We start from the raw sequence: 22,531 nt of genomic DNA, 5'->3' as shown, positions 1-22,531 counted from the left end.
AAAATTTTCGGAAAAAGTCAACATTTGAAAATCGGGAATGATCGGTACATAATCGGTGGAAAAAAGAGGTAATTCACGTAATCACACACAAAGAAGTACAGATTCACGCACTCACGCAATCAAAAAGTGGATTTTCACGTTCACGCAAGTTTTTCTCAATTTACGCATTCACGCAACCAAAAAAACTCATTCACGCAAACCGCTGGGGGCTGTCAATCTGGACGTTCAACAATCGCATGCTAAGAACGTTCATGAAGAGATTGTATTCTAGATCAAGAGAGTTTCCTAATCTTGTATAAGCTTCTTCTGTTCAGCACCAGACAATATTTTACCAAATCAAGGTGTACATTCATTCAGGTTGTAAATTTTCATTTTAAAAGTTTCAATCATAGTTTTTGTGTCTGCTACCACCTAAGGAGGTTTCTGGAACCTTGTTTTGAAAACCTTTGAAAATTATCCCCTTCATTAGTTATTCCATTTGTATGAATTGAAACAAAATTAAGTTCATTTTATCAAGCCGAAATGACATTATTGTGTGATGTTTCATATCGTTCCTATTTCTACCAATGGCCTTCGTACCATTTTCCACAGTTAGAAAAGAAAGCCATTTATTATAGCAATATTGTTATTTAGAATAATCCTTCAAAACTTCGGTCACAAACTAATAACTGAAACCCGCGAAAAATAATGAATCGAGGGGCAATTGAGGCTCAAAATTTATGATCTGAAATAATTCTTTGATTGTCTTTCTTTTCCATGATGTTTCGTAGATATCAACATTTGATTGTTTTTTGCAAGGGAGTAAATTAAATTTTAGCTACTCACCCCGTAAAAATAGATACTCCTCAAAAAATAAAAAGCTAAAAATCATATAATCTGACCTGCGAACACACCTAAATAAAACTGAAGACAATAATTTTATGGGAAACTTGATTTCTAAAAAATATTTTGCATTTACTTGGACTTCAACCGGACAGATGGCGCTGCTTGATAGTTGCCTATTCTAGACACCGTTGATCCTGCGCTCAAGCACGACAGAGTCATGTTACGTACCAGTGATGTTACTCTAGAAAGAACTGCTCTTGTGCTTGAACATGCGAGTAATGTCATCACCTCACATGATTATGTTTGAGGTCCTGACAATCTTTCTGCTCACTAATGATAAGAAGGAAGAGTATTTTTCCATGATCGTTAATTTGTAACGTCTCTCAACTTATATATAACACGAACTTTGAAGAGACATTCGAGAAGAATTACACCCCTGGGCTGGGACCCCAGCTCCACTGGAAAATTCAAAATGGAAAAAATACCGTAGAATTACAGCCGCACTATGACTTTGATTTCACCCCCATTTGGAATTCATGTTTAAAGATTGAACTCCGAAACCAACCCCACTGGATTTGTTTACCTTTAAACAGTAGCATTTCTATCCCCATTGAGATTATCCCTGCTGTGGAAAAAGTTCCATCGGGTTTGTGAGACAGGGGTATTGAGTTACATATGGAATATATCTGAACGTCCGCTTTCTTTAGGACAGACACCAAGATAGTATATTGGTAGTATTCACTTTGATGTGTTTGCTAGCTACGTGTTACTACGTTATACAATATTTACATGTCGGTGCGCAAACTACATGTGCACTTAATAATTAATAACGGATATTTACAAATTGAAATTTAGAGTTACTTAAAATTAAGATTAAAAATACACTCGTTTAACTCCTATTGCCTAAGTTTCGATAAAAAGTTTATTTGTTAAGGTTTGTCGATACAAGATCTATCGCAGCTTTCCTCGACACTATCAGGATTAATTTTGCCTCTTGGTAAAAATAAATTGATAGAAGTCTCTTGTTCAGCTCCTTCTGTTGGTTTCGTGGGTACTGGTTGGTGTTTGACTTTCGTAGTGGATGTAGAATGACCGGCATCCGATGATGAATCTGTTGCTGTTGGTGACAAATCAAGCTTGCCAGCGATACGATAAAACAGTCTCTTTAATGCTTGTCTGAACTTTGTACTCATTGCTGCGTAGATCCAAAAGTCAACCATACTGTTCGAATAAGCGCCCAACATTGAGATAAAACTAAAGGTGTGCGAGGGCGTTCCGCCTATTTGTCCTTCGTAAATGATCATTATGGCGTATGGGAAAAATAATAGGAAGAAACAAAGCAGAACTAGGAGTAACATGATAGATAGCCTGACTTCGCGTTTCTTTTTCGCAATACGATGTTTGTCACCACTGGAGGCTAGTCTTTTACTTGATTCATAGCTATGACGTAATATTTTGTAATAACAGAAACACATTGTTGCCATGGGAACAGGATAAGCCATAAGTTGCAGAACAATAAGGTAACTCAAACTTTTTTGCCAATCGATCATGCAGTGGGCGCGGTTGGCGTTGTAAGAGAAGCTACCCCACCCTAGCAAGGGTGGAATAGAGAGTAGAATTCCGATCCCCCAGACCAGGGCAATACTCATAAAGAGCCGCTTGTCCGTGAATATTTTCCGGTAGCTTTTATTACGGACAACCAACACATAACGGTGAACTGCAATCAGCGTCAAATTAAAATTGGAAACTAAAAACGGGACCAGAATTAAAAACCCGAATAAATCACAGACCATGCCATGTGTTTGATTTCCACCCTTGATGAGATTAATCAAATGAATTGGAATTCCGGTGACAATGATTAGCCAATCAGTAGTCGCCAAACTAATCAATAACCAATTAGATTTAGTGCGCATGTCCTTGTTCGTTCCAATGACCAGGAAAATGAGAGAATTGCAGACCAGGGACACGGCTCCGATTGTGGCGTAAAGTGTGATCTGGACCTCCACTGAGACTTCATCTTGCTCACCCATATTGCTACCTGGAAGTTTTTATGTTGCTTTAGAAATGATGTTTCAATAAAAGATCCATAATTTTTAAAATTTTCTGCTTAATTATTTATTGATCTAAAAGTTTAAACGGAATAAAGCTTATGAAGGATTAAAGTTGCAAGCTCTGATTTTCTTTGGATATTCTCAGGCATAGAGAGACAAAGTATTAGTACTTTCTTTATAAAGAATCATATTGACTTATTGTCTCTTTTCAACAAGCAGATGATTGAGACAACCCTGCCTTACAGTCCTTCTTGGTTTTCTTTACCATTAAGAAAACACAGATAAATGTTTGAACTGCAATGGTTCATAAGGTAAAATCACAAAATATATTTCGAACATTCACGTCCATCATCAGTTAAAAAGTAAGCTACAAGCAAAATGTTCAGTTATTTCTAAAAAATTATTATGAAAACAGCCAACAATTCATCTCTGCTAAGAAGAATACCCTGAAATTATCATAAAATAATCCCTCAACAAACAAAACTTTCATTCCCAAAGTGAGAAACCTAATAAACCTTACAGCAATCCAACCCATGAGGATAACTTTCCATCTCACCAACTTTATAGGAACAATGAAGCTCAAAATCGTATAAAATAAGATGAATTTAGAGCCTGGTGTTGTTTAAACTCGAGCAATCCCAGCAAGTGGTTAAAATCGGGTAAAAAGCCTAAAATCTTTTTTTTTATATCTTGAAAATAAGAACAGCTGAGCTTCAACCAAAAATCCACTTTTCTTATAAAAAGAAGATACTTTATATATCCACCTACTTAAAAAATTCTCACCACTCCAATCAGAACGTCGTTTGGGTTCTACATCATTGCTCAAAATTGTATCAAACCTCTATCTAGTAGAAAGAGAGTCCAGACTCTTGTTTCCATGTACGCTACTGTATGGCATCTTTGTGATAACTATGGGTCTTCATATTTCAAAGATACCCATCGCTGTACACAATCCACCTGAAGTTAGGGCATGTGATACATTTCATTTCAATATTAAAAATTATTATTTTGTGAATGATACCTATATGTTATTTCTAGACCATATGAATAATAACAGTTTTTTTACCCTTCTTGTGAAATTTCCATTCGTTAATACAATTTAAGATTTCCTATGAGTATGTTTTTATTATAAATTTCGTTATCTATTTTTTTAGACCAGCAGATGATAATACTCATTAAAAATCCCTGTGTGGTAGTGTTGTATCATGGACCCCCAACTCCTTAAATGACGTCATTTCTAGGTTTCTGGTTGGCTGAGGGTTACGTCACAAGATTGGGCAAAAAGATTAAGAAATTTTTATAAGAGGATGTTGTTTGTTTTTTTGTTTATTTCTTATGAGTATAGTTCCATCGCAATTTCAATTTCATTAAAAACATGGTACTCCCCAATTTTGGTTAGCACCTTACTGCGAGGGCGACACAAAAAGAACACACACCACTACAACTAAAAGAATACACGTTTTTTATAAGAAAAAACTATACTAAAAAATAAAGTTTCGAAGGTTAAAATATTAAGAATATTTTAAGGCTTTACGGACTCTAAAACACTAGATTTCTTAGAAAATCGCAGAAAGATACTCAAAAAATGGTGAACATTATAAGAACATTTTAAAGTCCTAGAACCAGTCAATAAACTAGTTCTCATTCCACTGTCTGATTAACTGAGTCGAAGATTGTGAATTTTAATCAAAACTTCATTTTCAGTCTGCCGCCTTATTATTTACCCAGAAGTTCCTGGAATGTTTCAAATTCTCATTAAACTTTGTTTACTCTCTTTCTTCGCACATACCTGTTATTAACTTCATATGAAGAAAACTGATTCAAACGATACTGTTATGAAGTTCCAGATTCTCAATTCTCTTTAATTGAAAAAATCCCTCTATATTTTTTACTGATTTTTAGTTATAGTACTATTGCCTAAATCTAGCTGTTTCTCAGGAACCAAGCATTCCTACCAAGACTGAAATCTTGTTTTTAGACTCTCTTCCGCATTATGAGCGTGTCCTGCGTCCGTGGTCCACACTTCACCGTGAATGTTTGACTCGAGTATAATATTAATTGCTTGCTATAAAGATCTTCTCTTAGCTACACAATTATAAGCTATCTTGCCAGCCACGAACCTTCAAAACCTTGGCCAAAGAAATTTCAAAAGCTATTTTTACCATATGTATCGTTTAAGCTACTCAACTGTCGAATTATGGTATCAATTAAATATAGGTGTGGTCCTAATCTGCTATAACAATAAGACTATTTATAGAAACTTTCACAATCTTCTACTAATTCAAGTTTCATGGGAAGGATTTAAAAACGTTTTATAACTGTTTTAAGCGAAACTGAAACATTTTGAAATTCCTAATCCTTCAAATTTCGTTCAGTTTTGACATTTTCTTTCCAACTCTTCTAATTAAACTCAAAAAGAATTTAAATCAAGAAACAGTGATTTCTTCATTTTGAAGTTTTTTGTTAAACAGTTGCCCATATTGTCTTTTTAAATAAAATTGAATTAATCCTGGGGTCAGTGAATTATTTTGGAAATCAGATAAAAGATATTCCGTCCAACCGTCTGCCCTTCTCCAAAAAAGCACCATGTAGTGAAACACAGCAAGGATATTTTTCCTGACAAAGCGATCCCCCGAAAATAAAGATTTCATTCGAAATAAAATTTGATAAAACCGCCTTCACATCTTAACTAAACCCTTTAAAAGATATTTAAAAACAATAAACCCACAGACCTGTAGTTTCCATTGAAAAGAAAATCACTAGGGTGTTTTATTCAAGAAATCCCACGCGCCAATCAAAAATATAATATTCCCAGACAAAACACATAACTTCTAAACTTAATATTATGATATTGAAATTTGTTTTTGGGATTCGCAGGTTTATTTATTGTGCGAAAATGAGATATCAATCTTATATAAATGTTCGACAATTACAACAATCATCCCAGATATTAAGATTTTAATATATGGACGGAGAGAAAAAAAGGCTGACTTTGTTCTATCCCTCTTATATCACTATCTCAGATGGCACAGAACGTTGTTTCGACGTCCGCATAACGTTTTATGACCTGATATATTTATTTCAACCTTCCCAACCTGTGTTAAGGAAAATTCTCCAAAAGGGCAAAGGTAGCTCATAGTGGAGTTGCGTCACAAAATTTGAGCAAAAAAAATACTCTTGTCTCCCGAATAGAATTTAGAATTTAGAAAATTTTTTCTACCCCCTGCTTCTTCGGATCCCCCCGTCTATTCGGGAGACAAGAGTAAAGTGAAAAAAATAGTATAATTTTAAGTACTTTCAATTAGCTTTCAGTGGTTTTAGGTTTTATTAACTTTCAAATTTCGGCAATGGACCGCATAAAAGATGTCATGGGTCCCTAAAGGGTTTGCCCCCTACTATTTTAGCCCCCTAATAATTTTTTTGAGAAATAAAGAAAGCTTCAATTCTTTCCATCGAATATCTTTCATAAAAAATCAAGAATTTCTAGTTGACACATTTCCTACAATCGGTCCATCGGTGTTTTATTTTTAGAATCCGATGTAATTACATCTTTAAGTACAAGTATTTTCGATGCCATTCTATAAAATATTGTTTAAAGCCTTTATTAATTCCGGATTAATTCTGATCTGAGGAAAGAGTTATAGTAGTAATAAAATGTGATTTATTCTTTAATTTTCTGTTGAATCCAATCGACGTATTGGCTGACTCTGGTGAACACCGGATATAGTTCTTTAACATCACATCCCGCGTTGCCGAAGCTGACAACACCTTGAATAGCCTAAAATTGTAAAAAAATGAATCATCAATATATAATATTCAGATGTTGTTCATCTCATCTCATCTCACCGTCGTTTTGGTGTCTCTATTTCAGTCAGGCCCTGCTCAATATGGTACAAAAGATTACGAAACGAAACGATTCCGGAACACTGTGTGAGCGTCAAAATTTGAAACGTCAAAAAAGAAGACGTTACAAAGCAAAACAGATCGAAACGGTTTCGCTCCACTAGAACTGAACTGCTCATTTTCTTGCTCCGAAACGTTCCGAAATGAGTATGAACACTTCCTATTCGTAAGAAAGACCGCACCGGAGCGATACGAAACCGTAACGTCTGAACATGGTCTTAATGTTATAATTTGAAGCCATTTTTCAAAGTTTGAAATTTAAAAGCAATCAAGCAATATATTTCGGTGGTATCACCATTCTCAAGCTTATAAAAATACAAGTGTTCTATCAGATTACACAAATTTCTATCCACATCTAAAAAAATTCAACAATAACAAAGAAGTCGTTAACCAAATAAAGTACCAAACCACTGGACATCTAGAGTGCCAAAACTCTACAAACGCAATGCCATAAATGGAGACTTGTATCGCTCCCACAAAATATCCATTGACTTTGAAGCAGAAAAACAAGCTGTTCGTTCCAAGTTTCAAAAAGCAGCTTTTCCTATACACGTTTTATTGATAGTGTAATTAATCAATTTGAAGAAAAAGTTAATTCTTCTGATGAGTATCCTCTTATTTCTGATTTTCTTTTTGAGGTCCCAAAGAGAAGAATTTTGATTGAAGTACCGTTTTGCGAGAAAAACGAAATAATAGTGAAACACTTACTAGGCGAGACCAATTTGATTAGTTTTACGGGCCCGACCGACCGTGAAATTCCAAAAATCGAAATAAAAATAAAATTGATTTTGGCTGTACATTTTTATTTTCATTGCTTTACAGTATACCAAATTTTGGTTGTTTTTGCAAGGTTTTGAGAATTTAATGTTCAATTCTTTCAATTTATCCATAAATTCAGACTTTCTGTACCTTTTTATTTTCTATTTTGCATTTTTTGTCAAGATTTCACTACCTTTTTAGGAGATTTTATAGATGAAATTCTACTTTTATTTTTATTTTTTGGCCGACCGACCGGCCCTCTTTTTGGGTAGCTTGGCCCGTAAAACAAACAATTAAATTGGCCTCGTCTTAGAGAAATTGAAATTTTTTACGAATAATACTTTTGATTTTATTATCAAATGGTCAACGAGAAAGGTGAAATCTTTACTCGCTTTAAAAGACAAGAACCCGTACCCAGCTTGCAAAATTTACCAAGGTAATTGTTTTTGTGGTCAAATTTACATTGCTGAAGCTAAACGAAACGTCGCTACAAGATGGGGAGAGCATAGCCTGGATATCCAGGGTGTAAACTATTTCACAGTCTAGTTTTTTATATTTTATGTTTTGGTTTACAGCCTGGTCTCCCTAGAGCGTTTTGCATTCTCCATATAAGAATGTAGTCCGCTTGCTTGCGCTCACTTCGCTAAAGCCGTAAGGACCAATCTACACGGCGCGGAGCAATTCCGAAGCAAAAATAGGACAGTCCTCCACTTGCTAAAGTGAAGACAGAACTTTCTGTTACATGAAAACATGAAAAAGAAGAAAACAGAAGCAAGTTCATTTTTCAAGAAAACATGGTTGGTCATGATAATGCATGCAAACTTGTTCATGGAATCTGGTGTAATCTTTGGATGTTTTAAATGGTTTTAGATCTTGTAAGGCTGCTTTTTATTAATTTCTGTTTTGCTGCCCTGGGTTGGCCAGTAAAGTTTTGGAAACATGGGTTTGCACTTTCATTCTCTAGGGAGACCAAGCTCTATAATTTTAGAACTTTGTATGTTGAGGTAAATATTGTTTTTTCTAAAATTTTGAGCTTGGATATCCAGGCTAGGGAGAGCACGAAGATGTCACTTTAAAATCAGAGCCTGCAAAACATTTAAATTCCTACCCAAATCACAAATTTCAATGGAAAATTGTCCTCAATGCCCCAAAGAATTGGAGAACTCGTAAAAATCTTGAAGCATCTTTTATTGCTCTCAAGAAACCTGGACTTAATGACCAATTAGATTCATCAAAATTACAACTTTTTAGAAATGGAGTCACGTAGATATTTCATGCATTTTTCTCGGGGGAATTTCTGCCTTTTTTGAGGGAACCCAAAATATGCGTACACATGGAATTTTTTGATTGAAATGCGTTCATTGGGTCCTTAGGATCAAAAAACCGTCGAGCTCCACCAAGCACACCTTGAGCGTTTTCCATAATGGCATATAATTAAAATGGCGGATTTAAAGTTTTTCAAAAATTTGATGTTTTCAAACATAAGCATATTATATACCGTTGGAAAGGATTTTTCATGATGAACAACTTTTTTGCAAACAAAAAAGTCTAAAAATGTACTGAATGTGAGTAATAAGCGTCCGATGCCACGTAGGTGATGTCATCATTGTTCGAACACGTTATTTTTGAATATTTCCCCGCTATAAGGGGAAATATTAGTTAAAAAGGCATTTCTCCGATCCTTGGCTACTTACGCCCTTTTTGCGCCCTTAAAGGGGGCGGCAATCCGCCACCACATTGCGAAGTTTGTTTTTGTTTTCATTTGCCTTAGTTATTCAGACAAAATCGCACGGATTTACCTTGATGTTACGCGCATGTTTTTGAGTAATCAAGACACAAATAATTCAGATCAAAATACAAGATGGACGAAAATTCACTCTTGGCTTTTTAAAAGTTATAACTCTTTTCTGACGAACAAAAAACATACAATTTTCATCTAATTGGCGACCAATAATTACATGAAATGCGAGGCTAACACTTCAACTGTAATCATCAGTAATTTCAAGAGTTTTTCATCATTGATTACAAAGATATCCATGGATTACCTCTTCCGAATACCAAACCAACCAATATTTCAGAGACATTTGCTTGACATGAAGAAAACGCTACATCCCCATAACTTTAGACATTAAATGATTGGCAAAATGGTATTAACATTCTATTGAGATGTGAAACTGGTTCAAGTTGAAGAATTGATGAGAAAAATGGGCAGTACGAGAAATATTTTTGCTTTGAAATACAAACTTTTATATGGACAATGTCTCTGGGACATATGAGATTTGTTTACCGAGTGACCCCAAAACAAAGTCTTTAATTCTTGGTTCTTACATTCATGAGGTCAGAGGTTTTGTGGATTTTCTAAACTTTTGAAACTTGTGTGATTGTTTTGGTACGTGTTTTGGTTGTTTTCCTGACTAAAGACACTTTTGAATGTGTGATTTGTTTTCTCTGACTAGAGATACTGTGAGCGTGTATTTAATAAACATATTGCATCTTGGCTTTTAATGCAGGAACTGTCAGTCGAACCCACTGGGTGAAAACATACGATCTGACGAAAATGCAATCTCGAAATCGTAAAGACCGCGTTCGTCTAGATAAGGACTGGGGATGACAACAAAGTTGCGTGATTGTGTTTATGAATAGGGCGCCGTATCAGTTTTTGACTTTCTGGCGCACAACAAGATTCTTGTTGTGAAATTTTCCACGGGAGGACTATTTTCCTCAGATGTATAATTTTCAAGTGCCTTTGCAGAGGTTTACCGTGCACGTAAGAAAATTATGAACAGCTGTTATCAGGTTACCTTCAGCTGAAACAAAATGATAGCTTTTTTCTGAGAGAAAGGAAGATAATTTTTTGTGCCTTCCACCACATAAGTTTGTTTTGATTTTTTTCCCGTCAAAAGTCACGTGATATTTTTATCTCGATCACTCCGCCTCAACTGGAAATTCCCCTATGCACCCTAAAAGTAATCGAGTTTTAGAAAAACAATAACAAACCGTGTTATGTGGTGGCGGATTGCCCCTTTAATAACGCCCACGCCTCTCCCGATCGATTTGTGCAGTGAGGCGGAACTCTTGTCTATAGTGTAAAACCTTTAGTCAGGATTAATCAATGTGCAATTTTTATTGAGGAAATTTAACTCACCATGTGGTACATGTTCTGGACTGTTTTGGTTGTCAACTCGACGGAATTGGAAACTTTCTCTCTGGTTATTTTTCAGACAGTCAGACAGCTTTAAAAGTGACTTTCAGGGATCTTTTTCCTAAGGATTTTTGAAATTTTTGGATGCAATATTCTTTTTTTTTTTTTATCTCATTACTCTTAGGTGCCAAATAAACGGGCCCCCCCGCTTGTTAATTTTTCGATTTTTTTCCAACCCCCCCGGACGTTATTAGGACCCCCCCGTTTATTAATTTTTGAAAAAATTCCCAGCTCCCAAAAGGAAAGTTTCTTGTTTTACTCTAAAAAGCCTAAATTTAGTCTATTTTGACCCTTTTTAGGGTTTTTAAAAGTCCATTTTCCAACCCCCCCGGTAATTAGGTCCCCCCCCGTTTACTCTTAGGTGCCAAATAAACGGGCCCCCCCGCTTGTTAATTTTTCGATTTTTTCCACCCCCCCGGACGTTATTAGGACCCCCCCGTTTATTAATTTTTGAAAAAATTCCCAGCTCCCAAAAGGAAAGTTTCTTGTTTTACTCTAAAAAGCCTAAATTTAGTCTTTTTTGACCCTTTTTAGGGTTTTTAAAAGTCCATTTTCCAACCCCCCCCCCCCGGTAATTAGGTCCCCCCCGTTTATTTGATTTGAAAAATTTTTCCAACCCCCCCGTTTATTCGAACCCCCCCGTTTATTTGGCACCTAAGAGTAAAGTGCCATACAGTGTGCTGGTGATTAAGGAAGCATTGATCACCAACAGTGTGAGTAAACAACAGTGCTTGATCACTAAAGAGGTACACGGCAAAAATATAAACCTTGTCTGCTTGAGCAGATTGATTTACATTCTCGACAAAGAGGTCGATAAAACAAACCTTGTCTGCTTGTTGAGCAGATTGATTATTTACACTCTCGACAAAGAAGTCGATAGAAAAACTATTGTCCGATATTTCGTACACGGCAAAAATATAAACCTTGTCTGCTTGAGCAGATTGATTTACATTCTCGACAAATAAAAGAAGTCGATAGAAAAACTATTGTCCGATATTTCAGGTTGACATATATTCTTGACAAAGAGGTCGATAGAATAAAGCATCTCTTCTTAAAGAAGTCATTGCCAAAAAAATGACAAAACGGTCACAATGCAATTGTTTGACCTTTGCCTTTATGATTCCAATAAAAACTGCTGATTTGGCCTATCCCATTTGTGCTGGTTTCCTTGATTTTTAACAAACTTAGCTTTACTGTTCTTTTGTTATACATTTTTTAATATACATTATATACATATATATATATATTAATATACATTTTGTGCTTAATCTGAGGTTTACATTCAGTGTAATTTTTAAAACACATGACTACAATAATATGCAACGTTCCTCACTTTGACATTTTCTTGTTATGAACCCTCGTTACGCTCTTTCTTTATAAGAACCATGAAATTTGAGTTAAGCCTAAGCTTGTTCTTATTTTTTCTATTGTCTAGAATAATAGACCTATTGTTTCAGTCTAAGCCTGATTGTTCTTATAAAAAAAGAGTGTATGCTGTTAACCCTTTCAGTACCGAGCCCTTTTTTCTATTTTTTTAGCCTACACTTTTTTATAAGCGTATCGTAATGCCCGAAGTTTTTATCATCTTATCCTGGATATGAGCTTACTATTTTAAATACAGTAGAGTCTCCATAACTCGAACCTCTATTACTCGAACCGGAACGTCTCCTTAACTCGAAAAAATTCGTTGGCAGCATGAAAATCTCCTAATAAACTCATATAAAAAAACCTCCATATATCGAATGTTCCCCTTTTTTGGCTCCATAACTCCAATTTTGTTTTCCTTTCCTGAACTTGAAAAATATAAGCAATCTGATTGGCTAAGAGACAAACCATATTTCTTTTTTGAAAATTTTGATTTTTGGGCCTGGGGTCGATTTTTCATTTTTTTCAAAATCTTAAACTGCTACAATCAGACCTTTAAATAATAAATAATTCGAAAGTTACTGAAGTACGGCGCATTTTTAAGGCTTCACTTATTCTTGCCTGAGAAAGGTTAGAGATTGAACTCTAGCCCTTCGGGCTTTAAACTCAATGAGTCCATCTGCAAGTGTAAGGGGGAAATATTTAGTCGCATTTGTGCGAATCTTGTTTCCCTTAAAACTATGAGGTGTTACATGTTACTGAAAATGCACCGAATGCATGTAAGAAGCGTCCAAAGTCAGGTAGATGATGTCATCATTTTCAGACATGTGTCTTTTCTCCTCTAAGCCATCAATTATTATTACCGTTGGTATTTCATGCTGGTATTTCATTGGTGTTGAATACTGCATTCAGAGATTTTTCTCAAAGAAAAAAATAATTTTAAAATATCATAATAGCATTATCATTCTTCAACGCCGTTCATTTGCTCATTCCCGTTTTCTGCTTCGTAATCACTTAAACTATTATTGTCCTTATCCGTCCATTCATTGCAGCACATTTCCACTGTCATAACATTTGCAAAATTTGTTACAAGATAATTTTGCACTGGCACATGTACAGTTCTATCTTGAACAAGAAGATTCACAGACACAATTACACTTAATCATCTCAAGGACTGCATCAGGGGCAGCAGACCCGTTTTCTAGGAACATTCTCGGCAATTAGCACTTGTTGACATCATCTTTGGTCCATCCATACTATGGGGTAAGGAAGATTTTGTCGAAGATTTTGAATATCATTTCGTAGAAGTAATGATATGATAAATGACAGTAAACAAAGATACGAGATAAAAGAACTTAACATCCAAATTTAGATTCAACTGTTTAAATTCAAACTGAAACAATTAAATACTTTGGTTGGATCCATTTCTGGTGGTCTTTCATTAAGGCAGCTGTTCCAAATACAGGCCTGGAAATGAGCTTGCAACACATTCAAGCGAAAGACCTCGGTTGTTGGTGGTAGGGATTCCAATGTTGGTGGTTTTAGAGATGTAAAATCTAGACGCTGATAAATTGGGTTCGTCTAGCTTTATTCTGTAGCAGGCAGCAACAAATTTGGTGTTTCCTTGAAGGATCGATTCTTCAGTCGCATTGATGTCGCGAAAGGATTTGAATTTGTAGGCTTTTTTTAACACGTTTTTGAACGTTTTCTTTCCGATGCGGTGCATTTTCGAAACACTATCGCATCCTGAAAGGGCGTGTGCAGCAATTAGTGAAGACATGATGTCAGCATGTTTCTTTGCTGTTTGATTGATGTTAATAAGTGCGCGACTATTCGAAAAGGATTTCATTAGAATTTTTGCTTTCACTGCGTACTTGTGCACATAAGACGCTAGAAGAACGAAGACATCAGTATCATCAGAGACGACTTTTATGGGTGATTTTTCTTCCTCTGTGCATTTCATTAACTGCTTGATGATGTTGACGTCCGCTTCCTCATGTTGACTTCTCAAATCCTCCCGTGGTGTGACGACGACGTTTTCAACTTGTATTGGTGTTGCATCTGAGAATGTCACGACAAGTCTATTTTCGAAACAATTGACGCAGTGAGCATATCAACTACATACTTTGAGACAACATCGATTACTTGAATTTTGTTGTGCGATGATGTCATGACAACTTCTCTTGCTGGGAGGGGTGCATCAAGTGTCAAAATATGGTTGTGCGAAATGCTTCCTGTCCTTTGTTCCCAAAAGCGAGAAATACGTCTGTATTTTCCTGTGATAGTTGATAATAACTTATAAATGTACGTGTACATTTTGTAAGCCAGACCTCTGACGGTACTATCCTTTGGCCAACTGATATCCCAAAATTTTGCGCAACCATCCACAATGGTGACCTCTGGCTTCATTTGGTTTCTTTGATACGTTGTAACCTTGAGAGCTTCTTTTAATTGCGATTTACCGTTAGGGGGTCTCATCTCCTCATTCTTTTGAAAGATTGATAGAGGGATGGGTGATAGCTCGAACCTCAGCACTTCCTCTAACTTGACTCTGCCAATACTCAATAAACACATAACGCATGAATAGATCACCTCAGTGTTGAAAATTTCGCTTTCTCCAGTAACCACAGATTCCTTTCCTGATTTCATGGTGATTGTTTTGCTGGATAGTTTATCGTGGAATCCCTCTGGTAAGCTCTTTATAAATTCATTTCGTTGGTCTTGTCCATCCTCAACATCGGTCGGTCTCGTCACTTTTGATTCTTCCTTTGGATTCCTCCTTGTGAAAATTTTTTAGATTTTGGTCTTGATCTCTCTCTCATGTCATCAAGGTCTGCCAAGATTTGGGTTTTTATATGCAGACTGTTTGCCCACTTCTTGACCACGGTCGGCTTGAGCGTGACACCAATGATTCCGCCTGGAACCTTTCCATATCGGCATCGCATGAACGTGGTTTTAATGAACATGTCTAACCATATACCGTTCCAAAACCCCTCTTTATGCCTCATGACGTGCTCCCCTTTCATAAACCTTTGAAGAATCTTCTTCGGTAAGCTCTCCATGTTCAATAGATAATACGAAGCGTATCTAGCATAGTTTTGAGGCACTAGGGCACTAGAGGCACGTAAAAAAAGTTTAAGTTCAGTACATTTTTAGACTTTTTTGTAGCCAAAGAAGTTGTTCAGCATGAAAAATTCTTTCCAACGGTATATAATATGCCTATGTTTGAAAACATCAAATAAAAAAAAAAATTAAATCCGCCATTTTGAAATCTCCGCCATTATGGAAAATGCTCAAGATGTGCTTGATGGTACTCGACGGTTTTTTGATCCTAAGGACCCAATGAACGCATTTCAATAAAAAAATTCCATGTGTACGCCGATTTTGGGTCAAGCTTAAATTCCCCTGGACGGTAATCGGTAATCTGATAGAACACTTGTATTTTTATAAGCTTGAGAATGGTAACCTGATAACAGCTGTTCATAATTTTCTGACGCGCACGGCAAATCTCTGAAGGCGCTTGAAAATTATACATCTGAGAAAAATAGTCCTCCCGCCGAAAATTCTACAACAAGAATCTTGTTGTGCGTTGAAAAGTCAAAAACTGATACGGTGCCCTATTCATAAACACAATCACGCAACTTTGTTGTCGTTCCTAGTCCTTTTAGATGAACGCGGTGCTTACGATTTCGAGATTGCCTATTCGTCAGATTGTTTGTTTTCACACATCCCTTTAGAGCTTCAGCGTGGTGTGCAGAAAACAATCACAATCTGATCTCAGGTTAGAGAATGGTGATACCACCGAAATATATTGCTTGACTGTTTTTAAGTTTCAAATGGTCTTAGTGATAAATGCTCTTCGCAATTTGAAATAAAAAACTTGTAAGAGGTTACAAACACTTACAAATCTTTTAGCTGAAGTTAAACAAACATATGGACCACCAGAATCACCCTGACATGTTCCAAGCTGTTCTTTTTCTGGTGAATGACCACAAATCATGTTCTCATTGACAAGAGTTTTTCCAAGAAATTGGTTTTTTTGCGAACATTGTGAATTTGAAATCGGTCGTAACAGTCCATCCATTAAAATTTCGGATTTTCCGTCATGGACTCCATCATGAACTTCAGTTACTCCCCAACCTGGTAAAACAGAAATATTAATACTATAGATGATTCCCATAAAGAAGATGTTATGCCAATGATTTGTAGTTAAAGACTAAAGCCGGATCCCTTACGAACGATTTGAAGTCACGTGTTTGATGTGATTATTCATGCTTTGATTGATCATTTACCGTCAGATTTTGAAAAATGTCTTACGTAAAAACAAAGAAAGCACTAGATTCCAACGCCTAAAAATGTGGTGAAAATCGAGGCATTATTTTAAAATGTAAAATGTTATGTATCCATCATTTTGTTCTAGTATATTAAAATTTCTTACCGGCTATGTAGCATTTAGAGTTACGAGGAACTTTTTCATTCTTCTTTGGTAGACAGGCAATACCAACACTTTTGCTCATTTGAACAGGCTTCTTCAATTTGACAACTGCAATGTCATGCTCCATTTGCAAATTCGTTTTCTTGTATTTTGGATGAAGCCAATGTTTCTCTACGGCATACTTCTCTTCTCCAATATCATGCTCATCTCTAAGTCAAACAATGTTTTAACCAGTATTAATTCGGCCACATGCTTTAACCAGTATTTCTTGCACATAAAAACCAACCAAGAGTTCTGCTTGAGGTTACGTAGAATTTCAAACTTTAGTTTAGCAAAGAAAAAGATTCTATTCGCTTACAATCAGATTTCAAAATTGTCACATAAGTTAAAGTTTCTACTTTTTTTATTTAAAACTACCAAACTATTGACTAATTGTACATCGTTCATCCCATTTATGTTTAAACCTCTAGTCCTTACAAACCTACATTGACTCTATTGAAATAATGGTGCTGCAATTTCAAATCCTCGAAATCCCAACATTTATAATTTCTTACCTTATAAAATCATTTACGTGGACATCCAAGTTTGTTGCTGGTATTTCTGATCCTCTGTTTTCATCAAAAATACAATGAGCCGCAGTGATAGCATATTGTGGATGAATCAGAGTGCTCCCACATTTATGTTCGCCCCATGCATAAAGACCAGCTAACCAAGGCCATTTGCCTCGCTCTGATTTCGAGCCTGATACAACGAAACTGGAGATTTGTTTGCTCAATTTGTTGACTCCACATGTTCCAACTGTTATGGAGAATGGAAACAATAACACGTCACAATTCAAGCTGGCTTGATGAGACAGAAAGTTAGTTTGGCTTTTGGAAAATATTGAAAATTCACTCTTGCTTAGAGCCCTTATGAAAAACTTTCCATTTTGAAAAAGAAATATACAAAATCTTAGAATGTTCAAAACTTGACATACAAATTGATTGTGTTGGTTTGGGCTTCGGTTTTGGAGGTTGTGTTTTCGGTTTTGGAGGTTGTGTTTTCGGCTTGGCTGAAATTCAAATATACATTTAAACATAACAACTGATATATTAAGATAGCACCGCTCATTAAGTATTCAATCAGTTGATTCAAAATTTCAATGATAATTCCGTAGTGATAAAAAAGATTTCAAATGTGAACACTTCTTTCCATTATCTTGCCCTATCATTTTTGGCACTCCGGCGTTGAAGAGACTGGCCTCTATGAAATCGGCTTCATAAGTATGATGTAAAAACGGAGCGAGTGCTCTTCTTACTTACGTGTATTTTTTACTTGTGGTTTCGGTCGTGGCTGTGGGCGTGGTTTTGGCTTTACTAAAATTATTGAGATGGAAGAATATAGTCGCTTCAATCGCCGGAAGACATTAGAAAAGTAAAAGCTTCGGAGAAAGATCCTAATTTAAGTTCGTGCTTCTGTCTAGTTGTACCCGTAAAATTCAAGCGGATACTGGCACATGATTTAATGGAGACTGCATTTACTAAAAAGGAAAAGGACTAATAAGGAAGCCTGCTTCACACTTTTTGTTCTTTTCAATTTCTTTGAAGTATGTCACTTGACGTACTCCACCCACCCCTGATACGCCTCTGATTTACTGAGCCTAAAAATGTAAAGAGCTCACCTCGGCATAATCCACAAGATTTAGGGCAGTGAGTCGTCACATAGGGGCCATTTCGGAGATCTGTGCAATATCCCGAACGTGCCCAAGATTCACAATAATTGTGTTTATTCGCACACCGAGAGCTTGTTGGTGCTGGTCCTGGAATGAAACAGAGAATGGTAATTTTTCGGAATGTCATTCCAAACAATAGATGAAAATTCTCTGAACGTTGATTCCATGATATGATGTAGAGGGCATTTTGTAAAATCGCTCGATTGTTTTGTTAGAAGCACTTGTTATACATTTTTGGAAACTTCAACCTTAGAGAAATCGAAATTACGATGTTTACAATTTTTTTTCGGACACTTTGGTGTGATTTTCGGACAAATATGACGGTCTCGGGCAAAAATCATAGGGTCAAAAATTAATGAAAATTTTAGCTTGAGAAAACGGAGACCTGTTGAATATTTTTGGAAAGCTCTCAAAAAATTAAGATTAGAGATATATTGCAAGTATAGGTGATTTCAGTACCTAACTCGAGATATTGAGCTTCAAAAAGCGCAAAAACTGGACAAAACAGCTGTTTCTGGCTGAAAAAACACGGTTTTCAAGGGTTAATATAATAAGCACATGGGCCTCTATGAGCCGCTCTTTGTTCGGTTTACAATTTTCTTAAGATAGAGTTTTTTCCTAGGGCTCCCCCTGACTTTGAATTTAAAGTTTGCATCCTTTAGTGACGTGTTCATTTCTTGGGCTTTTATACACCACTCTTTGATTGTCTTCCTTTCACTTTTCGTAAGATCTTCTGTCACACGGAAGGGCAATCTTTCTCCTTTAGTGATTGCTCTTAACACTGTATTTTTGTCTTCTTCGTTTGCAAATCGAACTTTTATTGGTCGATAGCGTTTTTCATCTTCCTTTTCCTTTTCCGATTCTTTGAGTTTCTTCAATCTTTATATTATTATTAGTTTCTTAGGTAAGACTTTTTCATTTAGATATTCTTCGTCGTAGATTTTGGTTGACTCCTCTGAATCTTCAGTGGATTCGTCAACACCATGAAGAATTAAATTGCACGCCGTGGATTGAATCTGTCGTTCCTCCTGTTTTTCCCTTCGAAGTACGTTTTCTATGTTTTTCTCGATTTGCCTCGAAGCGACTGCTGCGTAGCTTTGTGATCTATTTTGTGATCTTTCTTCTCAATGATGTCTTCCATCTTATTTTCGATCGTTGCCATTCTGGTCTCAAAGCTATCCTTTATTTCGCTGATTTTATGTATTAACGTCTTTAGACTTTAGTTGAGTGATTTCTACGTCCTGGGCTTTCATTATATTTTCGCAAGCTTTTATCTCCTTTCGGAATCCTGAAACTGTTGATGTTTCACATGAATTGACCCGTTCCAATAGATCAGGGGTGATCACGACACAGTTTTGACAGACAAAAGCTCTCGATTTGTATGTTAGACATAACTGGATTTGATAGACGGGGAGCTTTGAACAAATGTAGTGTACGATTCGATTGCACTTTTTACATTCAAGTGTGTCTTTGAATCTTCCTTCTTCACTTGTAACACATTCAGAAGGGCTACAAAGGTCGTAAATTGATGCTAAATTCGGTTGTTTTCGTAGATTTTCCTGAATTTTCTCCGCCATCTGTACATCTTTTAACAACACATTCGTTCAGTTTTTTTTTAATATCTCGAGTTAGGTACAGAAATCACCTATACTTGCAATATATCTCTAATCTTAATTTTTTGAGAGCTTTCCAAAAATATACAATAGGTCTCCGTTTTCTCAAGCTAAAATTTTCATTAATTTTTGACCCTATGATTTTTGCCTGAGACCGTCATATTTGTCCGAAAATCACACCAAAGTGTCCGAAAAAAAATTGCAAGCATCGTAATTTCGATTTCTCTAAGGTTGGAGTTTCCAAAAATGTATAACAAGTGCTTCTAACAAACTATCGAGCGATTTCAAAAAATCGAACAAAATCCCCCCTACTGTTGTTGTCAAATAATTAGCCTGGCAAAAGATTTCCTCAACATTTTCGCTTTATAGGAGACTTTTAAAGGGTTACTCCAGTCTTAAACAGTTAATGTACTCACGAGGGCAAAGTCCACATGTCTTAATGCAATAGGTCCTCACGTAGCTATTTGTTTTACAAAACCCACGCATTCGCCAACCATTGCAGAAGTTGGTGTTCGATAGATCTGCACATTGCACATTTGTTGTATATTGGGCTAGAATGTGCAAACAGAAATTAATACGGTATGCAATTTTTATAGGAAAGTGTTTGATTCAAATTTATTAATTCTGGAAATATGAAATGAAAAATACTGTTTGAATGTTTAGAGGGCTGGAACTCTGCAAAGGATTCTGTCCTCATTTCTCTTTGTTTTATATATCTTGAGAATGCGACTTTTTGAGTCAAACACAAATAATTAAAGTTTTACACTAGTCATAACTTTCATTAAAGTGCCACCGCAGCAAAACAGATAGAGTTAAATTTGTTTTTAAAAGGAATGGTATTAGCCATACAGTAATTTTTGACTTCTCATCTGATCTGAGACAAAATTCAGTCTTCAAATGCTAACAAATGTGTCAAGGGAGTGATTTACAGTTAAAGTTTCAATAGTAAAGCCCATTTCGTTTTGGCGTCTACTAAGGGTGACATCCGTGCCTTGCCTTACACGCTTTTTTATAAGAATAATTTTATAAAAATACAATGCTGAAATTTGGCCTAAACCTAAGAACAAATTAAGAACAGTCCATGCTCTTATATGTTAAAATACTAACGTACGCGTTTGTTTAACCTACGCGGAGCGCTTAAGAACTACTTGCGGTATAACAACATTTTCGCAAAATTGTGAGCTATTTGTCCAACTATCATTTGGCGGGAAGCTATGAATGCCATCCTCTGTCGCTTTTGGTTCCCTGCGGTAGCAAAAAAATTTTCTTTTAAAACTCTTGCTGATTGTTAAGTATCAAAATTTTATAAAAAAGTATTAAGTTGTTGAATCCACGTACCTCTTGGTCTTGGACACCTGCCACATGTTTGCTTACAATGTCTAATAACATGTCCATTTGAATTGCAATAAGGACGCCAAGTCGGACATCGTCTGTCTGTGTCTCGGCATACTATAAAAAAGCTCATAAACCAAACCTCGAAATGGCGAACTTCTGGATAAATAAACCAGAACTTCTTAGTGTGTTAGTTGTTTTCTCATTTGATGATTAACCTACTTATCTCAGAGGCAAGAGCTTCATCAGTTTTTGTTTTCTTTAAACAAATTTAGGCCAAATTGCCTTCAGTTTATCAAAATGGGAAGAAAGAGAAGAAAATTCAATATGGACAGTATCAGGCTGTACGCATCCCCTTTGATATGTTTCGATATAGGGTATGCGTGCCGTGTATAAAACTCACGTCCGAGAGTCCGATTTATAACGTTTTCATTGCATCGTCACTACATAAATTTGATAAGACTTATCTATCGGGAATGCGTACAACCTAGGTCAACATGCGTCTCTAAATGTTACGGCGATTTCATTCGAGAAAAGTGTTCCTTTTCTTTTGTGCCTTCAAAAGTCCTGTCCTTTTTTGAAAATTCAATTGATGAACAAACCAAAAAACGTAACGCGTAGAAAAAAGTTAATCCAACCCATAATAACAAATGTAACCTTGTGATTCCGATACCACAATAAGGGTTGCTAATAGCAACATGCTAACAAACCAATGCATTGCTGCTTTGTCTTGCCACATTCAAGAATGGTCAAACAGTTAACTTTTATTCTTTGTGTTCTATCTAATCAATCTATTTGAGTTTTGCTTTCACATTATATACATATTAAACAGCTTATTTTTATATTCCTCTGGTTACAAACAAAGTGCAAAATTTTAACCTTCAGGCCACAATGTGGTCATACCCAGACTTCCCTGCAAATATATTAAATTTCAGATTTTAAACGAGCTGTCATGAAATTAACACGCAAAATGTGGAGAATAATTTCTATACATAAACCAGTGATGCGGTTTGGTGTTGCAGAGAAACCCTCTAAGCTAAGCTATGACGTGTGCAAAATTATGATAACACAAGACAAGAAATATTAAACCCCTCGAGCATCTTCCTATTTTTTTACTAGAGAAAGCATCTTTGGGGGGGGGGGCTTAAAATCTCAAGATTGACAAGTGTTATGACAAATCTCGTCTTGACTAATGGAGTTGTTCGATTTGACTGAAATTTGTTTATCAAATAAAATTTACTAAAAGGGGGTTATAGTACCTGAGACTAGATATCCCTACATACAAAACCTACCATGTAGAGTGTACTCGGCTTGCAAAGACATGTTCTTCCACTG

At 36.0% G+C, this 22,531-nt stretch overlaps 2 protein-coding genes across 2 annotated transcripts; both read right to left on the bottom strand.

Annotated features, from left to right (window-relative positions):
• Positions 1-1,608: 1,608 nt before the first annotated feature.
• LOC136808728 (adenosine receptor A3-like) lies at positions 1,609-2,944 on the bottom strand. Its single transcript, XM_067065270.1, has one exon. It carries the CDS (start codon positions 2,853-2,855, stop codon positions 1,755-1,757), a length of 1,101 nt encoding a protein of 366 aa, XP_066921371.1. The 5' UTR covers positions 2,856-2,944; the 3' UTR covers positions 1,609-1,754.
• A 3,501-nt stretch (positions 2,945-6,445) lies between these two features.
• Positions 6,446-21,969, bottom strand: LOC136808725 (chymotrypsin-C-like). The gene is made up of 10 exons (XM_067065267.1): positions 21,854-21,969; positions 21,203-21,313; positions 20,281-20,415; positions 18,201-18,338; positions 17,842-17,895; positions 17,517-17,591; positions 17,095-17,338; positions 16,544-16,749; positions 16,010-16,245; positions 6,446-6,654 (listed from the first exon to the last, which is right to left on the bottom strand). The coding sequence occupies exons 1-10, from the start codon at positions 21,933-21,935 to the stop codon at positions 6,538-6,540; spliced, it is 1,398 nt and encodes a 465-aa protein (XP_066921368.1). The 5' UTR covers positions 21,936-21,969; the 3' UTR covers positions 6,446-6,537.
• Between the last annotated feature and the right edge of the window lie 562 nt (positions 21,970-22,531).

The sequence above is a fragment of the Clytia hemisphaerica genome, unplaced genomic scaffold (genome assembly GCF_902728285.1).
Source record: "Clytia hemisphaerica strain Z4C2 unplaced genomic scaffold, Clytia hemisphaerica genome assembly, whole genome shotgun sequence".
Taxonomy (NCBI): domain Eukaryota; kingdom Metazoa; phylum Cnidaria; class Hydrozoa; order Leptothecata; family Clytiidae; genus Clytia; species Clytia hemisphaerica.
This window is presented reverse-complemented; position numbering and strand designations above follow the sequence as displayed.